At 42.4% G+C, this 17,235-nt stretch overlaps 1 protein-coding gene across 1 annotated transcript in view; it reads left to right on the top strand.

The window, feature by feature from the left end:
• The first annotated feature begins 1,118 nt into the window (after nt 1–1,118).
• Nucleotides 1,119–17,235, top strand: part of antxr1d (ANTXR cell adhesion molecule 1d) — a 44,994-nt gene continuing 28,877 nt past the window's right edge. The window contains exons 1-9 of the mRNA XM_080782665.1: nt 1,119–1,483; nt 8,352–8,423; nt 8,798–8,869; nt 10,073–10,154; nt 11,150–11,180; nt 11,330–11,403; nt 12,165–12,233; nt 12,583–12,663; nt 12,811–12,871. Of these exons, the coding sequence (XP_080638791.1) occupies nt 1,332–1,483; nt 8,352–8,423; nt 8,798–8,869; nt 10,073–10,154; nt 11,150–11,180; nt 11,330–11,403; nt 12,165–12,233; nt 12,583–12,663; nt 12,811–12,871 (694 nt within the window). The 5' untranslated portion in view covers nt 1,119–1,331. The remainder of the gene's footprint in view (nt 1,484–8,351; nt 8,424–8,797; nt 8,870–10,072; nt 10,155–11,149; nt 11,181–11,329; nt 11,404–12,164; nt 12,234–12,582; nt 12,664–12,810; nt 12,872–17,235) is intronic.

The raw sequence follows: 17,235 nt of genomic DNA, 5'->3' as shown, positions 1-17,235 counted from the left end.
TACACCACCAAGATACCCATGTACCTGTCTAGATACTTCCTTAATGTTAACAAAGTACACACCCACAACACCAGAGGGAGTGCAACGAATGTACAACCCAGATTCGGCACAAACAAGGGACTAAATTATTTTCGCTCCTATGCCACCAAAATGTAGAACACCCTACCAACAGTCGTTAAGACATGCAAATCCCTTGACTCCGTCAAAACCGCTCTCAAAGTGCACCTACGGACGGCTGCAATTCAAAACTGGCCCCCGTACAAATCTGAATCCCCCCACCACCCAGAGATGTACAAAGTGTCTATTTGTACATCCCTAAATGTTTTGATGAATTGAACAAGGTGGACCCTCTTGTAAACAAGTGTAATGCTTAATTGGGTTGTCCACTCACAGTTAACAGTCTTTGTATTGAGTTTGTGCTTGAAATGTACTGTAATTCTGCAAACTGTTAATAAATATTTCAATCAATCAATCAATCAATGGCATTCAATGTTTGTGTTAAGACAATGTTTTATACAAACCCTCAAAGCTGGACATAGCCTCTCAAAAATGACCAAAAGTTTTTTTGAAAGTGAAATATCCCTTTAAGGCTATTAGTTACTCTACAGATTTAGCCTATATTATTATTATGTTATTATATGCTATCATTATTGTATTATAATAATAATTATTATTATATTATATTATTACAATTATTATTATTATTATTCAAACTAAATAACTACAACATGAAATGGACACATTCATGCATTATTACTAAGTGTGGGCCATGAGTAGCATTAGTATAAGCTATACTTTCACATTTGGCACGCAGGCCATAATATTTGTCAATAATAAGCTACTATAGCCTACTTACTGCAGTAGCCGGCTATATTGAACTTAAGTAGGCCTAAACATTCAGCCTACTTCTTCCCAATCTGGTGTAAACTGGCGTTATGCTGACATAGTGACATTGATGATGATAAAATGGATGAGATTGATTTATGCCTGGTGTCATATAATCATGTCTCATGCCGGAAAGTAGAAGTATTGTATCTCCTCCTTCTCGTGTGGCTCCTCCATCCTGCTACTCAACTTTTCTCTTTTTTCAATTTCCCCCTCTTCTGCTGTGCAGTCTGAGAGAGGGACGCCGAGCCGGGCTTTGGAGGAGCAGAGAAAGCCTTAAGGATCTGACCGCAACAACACAACAAGTTGTTTAGCCTGTTGTCCACAAACAGAGAGTGGCGCGTGCGACGTTCCGAGAAGATGTAACAAACAAAGCTGTTTTATTTAGAGTAAGAAGCCTGGTGGGTAAAAAAAATTTATACCCAAAACCTAAACCTGGGAATAAGATGGCGTTGACGCGGATTTGCGTGTCTCTCGCCGTGTTGCTTCTGCTGGGGATTGTCTCTCTGCAGCCGTCCTCTGCGCAGCAGAACGGGGAAGAGGAGGAGGAGGAGAGGTCCTGTCAAGGTGCCTTCGACCTCTACTTTGTTCTGGACAAGTGAGTGTCCCCCCACATTATTATTTATGACTTCAGACTAGTGACTTTCTTCTACGTCGCCGCGCATTGCCATGCGACGCCTCAAAGATGCTTTAGAAACGCGCAGACAAACAGACAGAGCGCATGGCGACGCGTTTGTTGTGCGTGTCGCTCGCCGACAACAAAAATCGATCTTTCAAGTTGTCAGCTAGAAATTCTGGTTCTTGTTGTCGGCATGCAACAACAACAGTCTTGCGACGGAATAGCTATGCGTTGAGCTCTCCCCATGTGTGTCCTACACGCGTCCATTGGATGCTTTGTGTATTATAGTTTATGTTTGAAAGAAACTTTTGAGGCTTGCCTTGAAGCTCAACCTATTAAATTAAGTGTTTTTCGGCTACTTTGTAACTGTATAGGCTTGCTACTATACCTATTGTTATTCTGTTAGTTATTCTTTTCGACCGGGGGAGAAAACAGAGCCTAAGCTTCTTCCCCACGGGATGTGGATTTGTGGGCAGGGCAACGTTCAGGCAGGATGGATGGATTGAGTTTCAGGCTGATGACGCCTGCCTGCGGACACAGCTGGAGCAGATGTAGACTAATAGTAGTCTCTCTCTCTCTCTCTCTCTCTCTCTCTCTCTCTCTCTCTCTCTCTCTCTCTCTCTCTCTCTCTCTCTCTCTCTCTCTCTCTCTCTCTCTCTCTCTCTCTCTCTCTCTCTCTCTCTCTCTCTCTCTCTCTCTGCACACAGACTAGGTGTCTATTGTTACGGTAATAAGTGAGTTATTAAACAGGGGTGGAGAACTGTGGAAGTTCCCGAAGTCAGAGAAATAGGCTAGTGACTAGCTACTTAAGTAAAAGGAGCAATACCATAATACTCAAGTAAAAGTCCTATTCATGAATCCTTCATTTTCTTGAATAACAGTCCAAATGCATTGGCATCAAAATATACTTACAAAAGTTAGAAGTTACAATAGACCTTTCAAAAAATATACATATGCAGAACAGGCCAATTCACAGTTGTATTGTGGGATGTCAATGTGTCTTTGATGAACACCTGTGGTGTGTTCAGTTTTAATATCAAGGTGGGGCTGATTTGAATTTGTTTATGTGCTGCTGGGTAGTCGATTCTTGCCGAAGACATCTTTTGGGTTTTTTATTGATTCAGAATATGCTCGCTTCCGAGAAACAGTCGTCTGTCCCACGAAGGGAGGGACTTTCGCCTTATAGTTTTAGACCGCGACAGAGGGGGCGCTGTCTCAAGCGAATAACTTGAGCTACGAGAGACACCATAGAGCGAGCTAAAGCGAGCGAGTTGCCGTGTCAAATGTTGCAAAGTTCACTTGAGCTGACTCAGCCCCGTTTGAGTTGCGACCCGATACGTAATAGAAAATCCTCGACCCCCTACATTGAATGAAGACCCAATCACAAGCCGCGGTGCTCCTTCCAGCCCCTCCCTTCGTGGGGCAGACCCTCCCTTCGCTTCGTGGGGCAGAAAACTGGGTCGACTCACTTCCGCTGTGGTGTGGTCCGTCACTGAGATGTTTCCCCGCCGTCCATACTTTCATTATCAGCGCGATCTTAGGCCACGTTTTTTGCGGAATTGAGCCTAAGATTGAGGTGATTGAACAGAACTTCAATGTTAGGGGCTCATTAAAAGAATCGTCGGTACCTCACGGTTAAGGTCCCTGCACACTGAACACGTTTTCTGATTTATTAGCAGCGTATTTCTTTTGGTTTTCCGGAAAACGCATCCAGTGTGCAACCACCGTAACAATATTAACGCTTCTGATGACTTTTAAAGTTACAATCGGCGGTTCATTTGACGTGGTGAATTTTGGGCTTTTCAAAATAAAAGATCCCGCGCATCCGCCTGGCAAGGAAGCGACAGCGCCGGAGTTTAACGGTGGCAGTCAAAGAAAGTATTTGTATTATTATTTTTCTTTCATCGACACTGCAGATATTCAGGTAAACCCCACAGAGCAATACATATACAGTATGTGATCCCTGAAGCCTCCAAAGAGCAGTGCAGCTCCACCAGCACTGCTCAGACATTATAATTGACATTGTTGTCATATCTGGGCTGAGTCTGAGAGAGGTGAGATTATACGAACGCAGGGACGCTGAACAGCCTGGCATGTCATAACATGTTAAGAGTACAGCAGTGTTTATGACCATACGCAGATGGACTGTACATGCTGAAGCGTACAGTAGCAAGACAGCTCCTGTGTTAGTCTACAGTTAGTCTAGTAAACAAACTTTAAATCCTGAACTTAGTTCACAGGGGGTGTCGGTGAAGTAAGTTATATGTTTTCTGATCAAATAAGTGTTAAATAGCTCTATATTCCGATAGTAATCATTGCTATTTCCTTCGAGTGTTTGTTCAGTAAAGTAAACGATCAGTAGCAAATGAACGGAAAAGATTTCTTCTTTTAAAAAAAAGAAGTAATTTGTGGATCTTCTTGAACCTTTTTTATTTATCTATGAAATTATGTCGAATCTGTTGAACGAACACAAAAATATAGGTAACGGAAAAAAAAGGATTTGCTCACAACCTACGGCCGACCCTCTACTCTGCTTGATATAGCAAAGACTAGGCTACTATCAGCGTTTAACCTTTCTTTCCCGGCAAAAAAAACATCACTTTAACGCCCCCTTTAATTTGCATCCATTTTTACACTCATCAGAGTTAAGTTGACATTGAGGATTTGCCTGTGGCTCGCATGACATGCCTGAGCAGCCCTCTGGTGTGCCACTGTTTATCTGCCTGTCTGGATGCCGCAGCAGCAGTGGGCCACTGGGCCCTGCTCCCCACGTCTGTGTTTACTTGTGGCTCGTTTTTAGACCTCAAGTGCCACGTAGGTTCATAATCTAATCCCTACCGTGTGATCGAATGTCAAGTAATATGATGATGTGTCAAGTTAGGATTTGTAATTGTCTTGTTCCTCACAAGTATAGTAATACAACTGCCTTTGTGTGTGTGTGTGTGTGTGTGTGTGTGTGTGTGTGTGTGTGTGTGTGTGTGTGTGTGTGTGTGTGTGTGTGTGTGTGTGTGCGCGCGTGCACGCCATCTCGTTTTTGAGGGGGTCCGACTCCTGTGTGTGTGCCCACGGCTAATCTCACAGAACACAGCAGTACAGGCCAAGGAAGCACAACCCTGAATATTCTTAACACAATTAGTGATTTCTTATTTGTGTGTGAATATTTTAATGTTAAAACATAATATCAGATCCACCCATCCCTCCCATATTTGGCCAAGACTGTCATCAAATACATTCTACACGATGTCTTCAACATGACATCAGAGGGGAAGCCACGCCATATCACACCCCGTCTTGTTTTCTCTGCAAAAACAAAATACAATACTTTTAGAACCCCCTTTTTCCCCTTCCACATCGCATCTCATCGCCCCAAATAGCCCCCCCCCCCCCCCCTCAAAGATGCGCCTCAAAAAGCCAACGTGAACAACTTTTATTTTTAAGTGTAGGTTGAGCTCTGGTGTTTGGCTATACCACTGCCACGGTGCCCATGTACCAGACGTCAGTTTGCCAGGCTGACGTCAACACATGCCTATTGGAGAGGTGGGTTCTGTCTGTTGCACTGGGTTCTGTGTCCAACAGACACAGCCGGGAGGGGAGCAACTGACACCACTGGCTCCCTGCATTCCATCGCTCTTGTCTGAGCCGCACCAAATACCAGGCTGCATTTTTCCTGTATATCTGGTAGCCCACAAATAGAATAATAACCCTTGTGGGGTTTTCTTTTTTTGTCTGGGTGCTGCAGAGTAGGTGCTGATATATATATATTGTTTTTTCACTGACACTGTAGCTTTGGGCATATGGCCAAGCGCAATGGCAGTAACCAGAACGAGCGAAGACTTTAATGACAGATGATAGCGGATCTGAAGTGGTCTAATCGAGACGGTGAGGACATCAGGTCCTCTGTGAAAGAGAAGCGAGCGTCGCTCCGCATGCCGTTTAGTTGAATTGCAACATTACGTAACGTCTTTATGTTGAATAAAAGCCACGAAGCACATAATTACACACCATCTATTCTAGAGGTTGCAGATTTATAGTGCTTTGTGTAGACAAAGGGCCTTTTTTTATCGCAATTGCGACGGTTACTAACATCACAGCTGAGCTTTCCTGTAAACAGAACAGATTGACTGCCCACAGACATTATTCATTTGTTTGTTTAGAAGAGGGACGCAGAGCTATTAAGAGAAAACCTTAGATGGGGTTTATATTGTCCCCCCTCCTATTTGTTTGCCTGCGAGAGAAATGTAAACCCAACCCTGACACTGTGGACATTGTTGTGACAGATAAACATTTGCACAATTTATAATCTTATAGGCAGCTATCAGAGGTGTACTTATGCTTGTCTCACTTGTAAACAATGAATGTTGAATGATCTGACTATGTGTGTCCTTTCCGGATTAGTTCTTTAAAATACACCATCATGCCATTTGTGAAAGAGAAACGAGCTGGTGAATGACCACGAGGGGTTAAATCAATGGGGCGGCGCAAAAGATGCATGATGAATCTAAGGTCTAAAATCAAACCAGACTTTGGTCTGTTTACAACCTCCTTCCTGCACCCCCTCTGTCCCACCCAGCCCTTACACCCGTACCCCTTGCTGGGTTGTTGCTCTGTGCCCCTCTGTTCTCTTATGTCATCAACATGCTATAACAGGACACACACACACACACACACACACACACACACACACACACACACACACACACACACACTCCCTGCAGTGTTACTTCTGGGGTCCCTCTGTTTTGCATGTCACAGCCTTTACACTCTACGGGCCCCCAACCTGTTGTTAGGCTGGCCGCGCACTGTGGGACCATCTGTTCCCCCTCACACACACACACACACACACACACGCGCACGAGCGCACGTGTGCACGGAGGCATATACAGGCCCAGCTGCCTGCTGCATGGTGTCTGCTAGAGGGCAGACTGCTGCTGCATCTGTCCCCGTCTAACCTCCGTCTCTCTGCCCCAGTAGCAATTAGCCCCCATTAGCAGCCCCCTGGGACTGGGCTTCATTAGCGAGACAGGCCACACTCTGTAATGTATGCAGCAGTATGTTGTTGTTGCAGGGCAGGCTAGAAGAACCAGTAGCTCTCACTGTCAGACAGCAGGTCATTGCCCAGGTCCAGGATAATGGAATGCGTCTCTGTGCCAGAGCCTGACCCATATCTCGGGTTGGCCGATAATACTGTACATCGGAACGTTATTTGTATTTGTTTATTACATCGTTAGCTGCGATTACAGTTTTCAACCCGGCGTCCATATTTTGAGCATGTCGTCATAGGCAAACGTAAAAAAAATGCTTGTTGAGTACACCAACGTTTTATGTTAGAAATGTTGAGTATGGGTCCCCAGCATGTAGAAACTGCCGTATGCTAACTTGCATTTATGTTGAGCAATCTTCATAATTGGCATAATATCTGACCATACCATTAACAACCTATAAGGAAAAGAATATCTATATTTCATCATGCTTTATGTAGCATGTGGCATGTCAAACTAGGGGGTTTTCATGATGCTGAATCCATTCCAAGCATTAGTTTTGCACAAAAACACTCCTTAGGCCAAGTAGCCTAAGTAGCTATGGCCCAAGGAGTGTTTTTTTGCTAAACTAATGCTAGGAATGGATTCAGCATCATGAAAACCCCTAGTTTGACATGTCACATGCTACATAAAGCATGATGAAATTTGGATTTGTTTTGCCTTCTATAGGTTGTTAATGGTATGGTCACATATTATGCCAATTATGGAAATTGCTCAACATATGCAAGTTAGCATCCGGCAGTTTCTACATGCTGGGGGCCCATACTCAACATTTCTAACATAAAACTTTGGTGTACTCAACATGTCCGGGTTCACAATGAGGCTCTATGGGCTGGCAACTAGACTATAAGTGGTTAAATTAAATTAATTACAAAGAAATGTTGCACGTTTTGACAAAATATTGATTCAATAATTATCAGCAATCGGAGGTCTAGCAGGTTGAAGAATGACTGTCTATATAAACAGTCCAGGTGTCTTTGTTGGCTGTGTCAGTGCTCACATTGTTTCTGTTTGATTGGTCATTGAGGTTAAAACACATTGTGATTCTATTGCTCCACTATCTTGTATTTAAGTTTTATATTTAATTTTGTTTTGTTTTCATTACACTATTATATAGTGTGTTACTTGTTGTTTTTTGCTCTGTGACCTGAATAGGTGTTTCCTATTAACCCATTTTGGGTGGGCGAGAACCCCTTTTGGTGTTAGCATTATGTTATGCTTTAGCTATTGAAAAATAGCAGATCTACAAGCTCATAGCGCGCCACCGAGTGGCGCACCACGAGCTTTTTTTCATGAAACTGTCAGGATGTAGAAGACATTTTTAGAATCTGATCTCAGGTCAAAATTAACTAAGGATACAGATGTTAGGGTACCGTCACATGGAGATTTGATTCTGCCAATGAGGAGGATGCTGCAAATGCATTTCAAAAGGAACAGAGCTTTGTTGCCATTTGTGGATTTCCGTCAAAAACATCCCAAAACATTGGCAGAATCCACCACACATAGGCGGCATAACATAATGTAAACAACCGCAAAAGCTTTAAATTAAACAAAAAAATAAAGTGCCAGATACTGAAAAGTGATGTTAATCGGTGCATCAGTGCATTAGACTCGCCAATACCTGATCCAGCATTTTAGGCTGTATACTGGAGGTATTTCTGATACTATAAACAATCTACATAACTTTGTTGTGAATGTCCTGCCGTGTCAGTACTCACACTGTTTGGTGTGGGCAGTGAGGTTCAAAAACATTGCACTCCTATCAGCAACAGAAATTCTTCATAATATTGTTTTGTGTTTTTGTCAAGGTCCGGGAGTGTCAAAAACCACTGGATAGAGATCTACTCTTTCGTGGAGCAGCTGGCGGAGAAGTTTATCAGGTATAAAACTGCACTCATGGACAAATCACATCATCAACTTGCGACGGGCATTGAACCGCTTGAACAAAAGAAAGAAACTTATTTCTAAAATAAAATATGAAGGTGTTTTAAAATGTTGTTATAGAGGGCAATTATAATGTATTAAATTCTGGACGGGAACCCCTTTTGGTGTTTTAACTAAGCATTATATTTAGCTATTGAAAAATATTTTTGAAAAATCGTGAAAATGCGGCACAAATCTTTGAATATATATACTTTCAGAGCGAATGTTTTTTTTTTATTTCGACGTCAGGCCTAAATGTGTTAAGGTAAAGTAAAACATCACTGTTTCCGACATCTGTAATTGACATGAGACCATTGTGTGTCTTTACCAGCCCCATGCTGAGAATGTCCTTCATCGTCTTCTCCACGCAAGGAAAAACCATCATGAAACTGACCGAGAACAGGTAGGAGGACACTTTAACGATTGTGCAATGATTCAGCTCGTTGCCGAGCTGAATAAGCCGTAGCATGTCTGCACGTGAGGCCGAGTCCCGCGCAGCAGCACGCCACCGCCGCCACAGAGGGGCCATGGCTGCCACATGACATCGTTTCAGAAAGCCATGCATTGGAGGGCCTAGCCTAGCGCCACTCAAAAATGTAGCGTGGTCCACAGTCAAATCCCCAGGGTTAAAATGTACTCTGAGAGAGTACACTACAAATGTAACCAAATTGACCCATATAAGTATCAATTTCTTACATTTGTATATGTGTACTTTATGTACTATACAAATTATATTCTCTCAACTGTATTTTTAAATATATTTTCTGAGTTTAAAGTACTACAGGCCAAAAAAAAAGGAAATACAAAAAACATTTGATGAAAGCGTTTGATTCCCATCTTATCTGACGGTATCGGAATTGTCCTGTAAATTCCAGCCTGGCATCTGGTGTGTGACCGAGTAGGTCAAAACAAACGTGTCCGGCTTTGCTGTATTTATCTTGAGTGAAATCCCATACCGGCGGGTTTTCAAAGTGTTTTCTCCACAGACCAAAGGTTTCAAAAGAGTTTCTTTCCTCGGCCCCAAAACTGATCTTGCAGGCTTAATTCTTAGGCCCCAGTCGTTAGTTCAGCCTTCCATGGTTTTGAAGAGATTGGAAGGCTTTCGTAGCATAACAGTCTCAGAAGTCTTATGCGGTGTCACATGCTGGTACTGACACTATATAGTATATAGTAGTATTAGTATATGGCATGGAACTGGGAAACGGCACTTATGGCACTGTGAAGATATACTGTAATATGTATAGCTACTATACAAAGATATCGTTGCTATTGGATGGAAACCTAATACTGCATGTCCAAAACTGTTACTGTAAAAACAGCAAAGCTAGCAAGACACATCTCGACGTTTTGAGCTTTCTTTTGCTACTTTTGTGTGACATTGTGTGCCAAAGTAGGTCATTCATTTATGAAAAAAACATACACAATTGAAGTATGAAGATACAAGGTTTCTTCCCAACAGCAATGGTATACGATTGTATGAAACACTGGACTTCATTATGGTGTTTGACTCTCTATAGCGCTCATTCTTTTCTCCTTCAGTGTAGTACAGTATGTGTTCTCCCAGTGCATCTGGTTCAACAGACTGTGTGTTCTCCCATCCTGACAGGGAGGCCATCACAGGGGGCCTGACGGAACTGAGGAGAGTTGTCCCTGGAGGAGACACCTACATGAATCTAGGCTTGGAAATGGTAAGGCTAAAAAACTAAAGATGCTTTTCAGTTATATTCTTGAATGCGCATATACAATTGGAATTAGAAAAACAAGCTGATAAATGCTCTTTTCTGGGGTACCCACAGTGCTTTTATTATTAGGTGCCTAATTTTGTACTATTTTTTATTTTATTTTTTTTATTAGAATTATTATGGAACAATGTCCCCACCCATCACATATTTTGTGCAGTTTGAAGACAATTGCACTACTTGTGTGCCGTGAGGCGAACACACTAATTAACAACACATTTGCAAGTGTTTGTTTGAAAGTGTCAAAGTTCCTTTTCTTCACCATCACTGTGCAGGTGTTGCTTTATGAGATAAATTTGTATCTTAATATACGGATGACAGCAATTGAACCAGTTTCCTGCACGGCACACACATACATATTCCAGTTCAGTTCTTCCTTTTTCTAAGGCTGTCCGGTCTCATTAGCTGTGGTCGTAAAGCAGTAGTAGTCTAGTGCTAAACAGTCAACACACCTGGACCACTGATTAGCTGCAGGGGTCATTCCTGTGTTCATTCACGCTGCGTCGCTCCCGTGATGTGACTGGATGGGGTTCAGGGTTCACATTCAAACCACCAAACCGGAGCGTGACTAGATGGTGGACGATATGAATGGATGTTTTTGTCTGCCATTAAAATAAAAATAAAAAAATAGCTTGTGTTTGGTTTCCCTAAGAATGTGAATATGAAGGCAGTTGTGTGGAGTGTATACCGTTACTGTACTGTACTGTACTGTACTGTATGTATATGGTGGTTCCAGCTGTGTCACCGGCATGCATTTGTGTGTTGGGGGTTGTGGGGGCTCTGAGACATTCTTAGGCCCAGAGGGGCCCACATGGACCGCTTATTAAGGCTTCAGCCTATTCAATGATAATGTAGCAGTTATAGGTACCGTTTGAAGGCAGAATAGTGACGCTAGGGTTCAAGTGGTCTTCATCACTCTAACGCCCCTCCTTTTGTAATTGCAGGCTAATACGCAGATTTATCAGGAGAACTTTGGTAAGCACAAATGTGATGTTCACTTTGCAGTACTGCACATTTGTTTTGTTTCCAGCTGGATGTCGGATAATATTAAGTGACATTGACTGTGTGTGTGTGTGTGTGTGCGTGTGTGTGTGTGTGTGTGTGTGTGCGTGTGCGCTCTAAAGGGACGGCCAGCGTCATCATCGCTTTGACCGATGGCGAGCTGAACGAGTGGCAGTTTGACACAGCTCAACGAGAGGTACGGTTGGATGCGTTACAATCATGTCATGTGTCACTTGACACATCTTTAGTTTGATATTGTTAACATTTTTATGTGTACTAAAAAAGAAAAAAAGCTTGTAAAAAGGTATAGAATAAAGCTTTTCCCCAAAAATATATTTACTGTATGGTGAAACAATCATTCATGGTAAAACAATCATTTAAAAATGTGTCTGGTCTAAAATTATTGTTTTGTTTTACTTCTGTAAGCTGGTTTATCCATGTTGCTTCCGTTTTAGTTGTGGTGGATACTCCTTTCTTCACTAACACAATGGTGCAAAATGTATGAATGCTGCCTTATGTGTGTCTGAGGAAAACGGAGGCGTTGTGATGTATAATGCAACAATGGCTCATTGTTGTACTCTCTAGCAGATAAAGTACTGTAGTTGAAATGTCATTGAGCAAGACACCTGGCAAGCACTGAGCAGGTTGGTGCCTTGCATGGTTTCCTCTACTGTGTGAACAGAGTGAATGTGGAATACATTGTAAAGCACTTTTAGGTGTCAGAAAGCTTACCACATTCAGGCATTCACCCATTACTTTTCTTTTTGTAGAACTATGAATTTGTGGGCTGTGTCAACTGTCAGGCTCAAATTGCGTCAGGCTCATTCAAATAGCAATTTACCACACGCAAACTGAGAGTTGGTGACCTACTGCAGTGTATTTGGAAAAAAGGGGACAGTGTTTATACTGTATGGGTGTGTGATTATATGTCTGTATGTGTCTCTTCTGTACTTGCAGGCTGAGAGGGCCAGGTCTTTGGGAGCCATTGTGTACTGCGTGGGTGTCAAAGAATTCAACGTGACACAGGTTGGGTTACGGCAGAATACTGGGGACATTTCATAAACCAGGGATGAGCAACCCAGTTGAGCCCAAGATCACTTCCTGTAGCTCTTGTCCAAAAGCTGCTATTTTATGACTTGTTGTAGACTGGTACTTATAATAATACAAGTCTAGTACTCTATAGTCTAGTCCTTCGTGTTTGTGGGAGTGTGTGTGAGGAGGTAATAATACATAATACAGTAATAGTATATAGAATCAATCAAGTCAATAATTTAGCAATACAAACTAACAAAGATATGATACATTCTGACTATCTGTAGGGGGAAATGTTATGCACATTAGAGATGTGACTTTGTGTTGTTTGTGTGTTTCCCAGCTGGCTACTATAGCAGACACAGTGGAACACGTGTTTCCAGTCTGGGGAGGTTTCCAGTCCCTCACAGGAATCATCGATTCGGTATGAAACATAAAACTCACACACAAAACACGCACGCACACAAAAAATGCACACACAGCCATATGTGTGCATCATTGAAAATCCCGACATAATAATATTGGTCTCTTATAGTCTTATAGTTTTACTGACTCTTGACTATTTTCTCAGATCATCAAGAAGTCCTGCATTGAGATCCTGGCGGCAGAGCCGTCCAGTGTGTGTGCCGGAGGTAAGAGACATGGTGGTGGGGGATGATTATGCGTCTGGGATTTTTGCCTTGTTGTACATTTTTCAACCTTATCTTCATATAATTGGCCTCTTCACTAATGATCATTACATCCCATTCTGGGCGGGAACCCCTTTTGGTGTTTTAACTAAGCATTATGTTATACTTTAGCTATTAGAAAATAGCAAATCTACAAGCTCATAGCGCGCCACAGAGTGGCGTGCTACGAGCTTGTAGGTCTGCTATTGTTGATGGTACAATACCCCGGGGGTCTGGTCACTGCTGTGTCTCATTGGGGGGCTATATGGACGGTTCAGAAACCTGCTCAGCAGTTACATCATGGATAGGGATTCCAAGCAGATTGGATAACTTTCTGGCAAATAGAAGCCATTGCTCTTGCAGGACCACGTTGGAAACAGCGAAAAAGCATTTCTTTACGCTTTAACCCATTTTGACCGGAGATCAGATTCTATAAATGTCTTCTACATCCTGACAGTTTTCTGAAAAAGCCATGTTTCTGTGTCAGTCCTTCTTTGATTTTTCAAAAATAGCAGATCTACAAGCTCATAGCGCGCGCTACGAGCGGCGCGCTACGAGCTTGTAGATCTGCTATTTTTCAATAGCTAAAGCATAACATAGTGCTAACACCCAAAGGGGTACCCGCCCAAAATGTATATATTTTACCACAATGAAAACAAATCATCATCCTGACCATGACGATACTGACATAATACTGACCATGAAACTGATGTGAAAATGACCATAATACTGACCATGATACTGATGTGAAAATGACCATTATACTGACCATGATACTGATGTGAAAATGACCATTATACTGACCATGATACTGATGTGAAAATGACCATTATACTGACCATGATACTGATGTGAAAATGACCATTATACTGACCATGATACTGATGTGAAAATGACCATTATACTGACCATGATACTGATGCGAAAATGACCGTTATACTGACCATGATACTGATGTGAAAATGACCATTATACTGATATGAAAATGACCATTATACTCGTATGAAAATGACCATTATACTCATATGAAAATGACCATTAGACTGACCATGATACTGAGCAATGACCAAATGAACATAGGTTGAAAATGTAATGCTGACATCATCAGCGTGGATTCCGTGTGTGTGTGTGTGTGCGTGTGTGCGTGCGTGCTCCAGGGAAAGAAAGTCTCTATTGATGATGTTATCTGCAGACATTTTTGCTCAGAGACACAGAGGAGCTAGACACAAATTTGATTAGTGAGAACTGGTATAACGGAGATAAGGTTTAAAACCTGGCGTCCCGATTTTGTGCATGTCAAATAACTGAAGGAAAGAAGGGGGAAAAAGCGTGAAATAGGTGATCACTGATTAACCCATTTTGGGGCGGGAACCCCTTTTGGTGTTTTAAAGCATTATGTTATACTATAGTAGCTATTGAAGAATAGCAGATCTACAAGCTCGTAGCGCGGCACTCGTAGGTCTGCTATTTTTGAAAATTCGTGAAAATGTGGAGCAAATCTTTGAACATATTCTTTCAGAGTGAACGTTTTTAACTCAAATCTTTGCTTCTGGGGGGAGGTCCCTGGAACAACATATTTTCAGATGGGAGTCGGCCGACAATTTCATATATTTTTGGGCGTTCTTGACATGAAAATGTTTGAGAACCACTGACCTAGAAACATGGGGTTTTTCAGAAAACTGTCATGATTTAGAACATTTTGTAGAATCGGTCTCGGTCGATGTGGGTTAATACATGGTTAAGACGGGGCAAGGCCAGTGTGTGTGTGATTATGTCAGACAGAAAGACATGTAAAAGGCATCTGGAGTGGAACGTGAGGTCGGCTGAATTCACACGGAAGGAAGCTGACGGCCACGGAGTGACAGTGAGCGTATTGTCACTCATCAACATGGCCAAAGGGAAATTAGCATAGCTGCCTCAGTCAGCATGTGTGGTGGAGGGGTGGGGGGGTGGGAGGGTGGGGGCAGGACGTTGGTCAGTGGAATTAGCCATGAATCTTTAAGCATGGCTGCATCCCTTGGCCTAGTTTGCCACATCCTTATATGCTAAACAGCCATTATAGTCCCGTTGAACGCCACCCTCTCTCTCTCTCTCTCTCTCTCTCTGAGTTCCATCTTTCTCGCCCTTGGACCGTGGTGCCAGGAACTAACAGCAAAGGATGAGAGAGAGAGAGAGAGAAAGGGAAAGAGGGACACAGAGAGAAGGCCGGCCATGACGGCAGGATGAATGACGTCTGACATGACCTTATTAGGGCTCACTTAAGAGAGTGCTTTCTGGAGCTGCTGCTACTACAGCGGCTCCCATTATATGTGCTTCTATAATGTGATTCCAGGGTAGGAGACAGCAGAGAGAAAGGGGGGAGGGGGTCGGAGGGTGGCGCTTATTAAGAAGAGATAAGAGCAGAGACATCATTTCATTAAAACAAGCTGATTTGTTATTGATTTTTTTTAAAGCGTTTTCATGGTATCTTTTATTATTATAATGATATGCCCAAAACTAATGCTGGGTTGAAAATGGATAATAATGTAGGGCCTATGGTTGCAGGCAAGTAGGCTAGAAATCAGAATAATCTGGAATAATCCAGAAATCTATACAAGCTCATCTACGAGCTTGTAGGTCTGCTATTTTTGAAAATCGTGAAAATGTGGCACAAATCTTTTTGAATATAATTACATTCTTTCAGAAAGACTTTTTCATTATTTCGACGTCAGGCTTAAATCACTGAAATTCAATATCGCCGTCTAGGAGTAAAACCGTCCGTTCCCATGCAGCCTCTCTCTCTACCTATTCAGCTCCAGTACGGCCTGAGGTTGAATGCGAATGCTATAAGGGGACCCTGGGAACCCAAAAGACGGCCCTTGATAGGAGAAAGTAGCTCGGAAAAAACATAAACAGATGCTCGAACCAGCCAGCGAGACGGAGAGCAATAAATAGCAAGTGATATTATTATGGTATGGCCCCAGTCTGGAGTTACTCAGACCTTCAGTTTTGTCAAGCATGTCTCCCCCCCCCCCCACATGTCCTCCCAACAGCTCCATTCATTATTGGATTGATGAGCAGCCTAATGGTCAGTGAACTAAAGAGAGCCAGGGCCGCGTCCAAAGGGACCCGCAATTACCGAGGGCCCGATTATGGCCTAATTAACGAGGGCCGGAGACGGTGAAGGTGACGTGCTGAACACACACATCCATTCAGCGTACCGTCAGTGTCCTTGGCCCATTTTAGAACTACTGGAACCGCCTTTTTGTTCTTACAATCATACAATTGTATCGCGTGGCTTAACCCATTTTGACCTGAGATCAGATTCTAAAAAAATCTTCTACATCCTGACAGTTTTCTGAAAAAGCCATGTTTCGATGTTCTTCTTCGATTTTTCAATTCGATTTGAATAGATTCTATTATATTTGAACCTGATCTGTATCATGGTAGTAAAATACGTGTTAATATAACTAGCACATCTGCAGTGGTTGGAGGTGGTCTCCAACTCTCCCACCGAGACGCTGGTTGAGAAGTAGTACTGCCTGGAGCTCATAAGCACATCATCTATACCGAGGCTAAGAGGGGGACTCGCTCCATCCTTGCTCAACATCCTGGTAAATCGGTATCCCACGTGAGAGACCTGGAGTTCATATCCCATGTGTAGGACATGAAAACGTATGCGTTTCAACTCTTAACCCATTCTGTATGGGAACCGTATACAGAATTGGTGTTTTAACTTGCATTATATTATACTTTAGCTATTGAAAAATAGCAGATCTACAAGCTTTGCAGAATAGCAAGCTTTGCAAAATAGCAGATCTACAAGCTCATAGCGAGGCACTCGGTGCCGCGCTATGAGCTTGTAGATCTGCTATTTTTGAAAAATCATGAAAATGTGGCGCAAATCTTTGAATATATATATTCTTTCAGAGCAAACGTTTTTAACTAAAATCTTTGCTTCTGGGGGGGTCCCTGCAACAACGGTGGAGGTCGATGGAGGTCGGCGACCAAATACATATATCTTTTGGGGTCCTTCATTGACATGAAATATTGAGCACCACCGACATAGAAACATGAGGTATTTCAGAAAACTGTTAGGATTTTAGAAGACATTTTCGACGTCAGGCCTAAATAGTTTAAGTTAAAGGTTAAGGCGCCACCGAGTGGTGCGCTATGAGCTTGTAGATCTGCTATTTTTTTTAAATCATGAAAATGTGTGGTATAAATCTTATCTATATTCTTTCAGACAACTTTTCTTTTTTTTCGTCGTCAGGACGTCGAAAATGTCTTCCAAAATCCTGACAGTTTTCTGAAATACCTCATGTTTCTATGTCGGTGGTGCTCAATAG

Source organism: Protomyctophum bolini (genome assembly GCF_963924005.1).
Source record: "Protomyctophum bolini genome assembly, chromosome: 14".
NCBI classification, from domain to species: domain Eukaryota; kingdom Metazoa; phylum Chordata; class Actinopteri; order Myctophiformes; family Myctophidae; genus Protomyctophum; species Protomyctophum bolini.
This window is presented reverse-complemented; position numbering and strand designations above follow the sequence as displayed.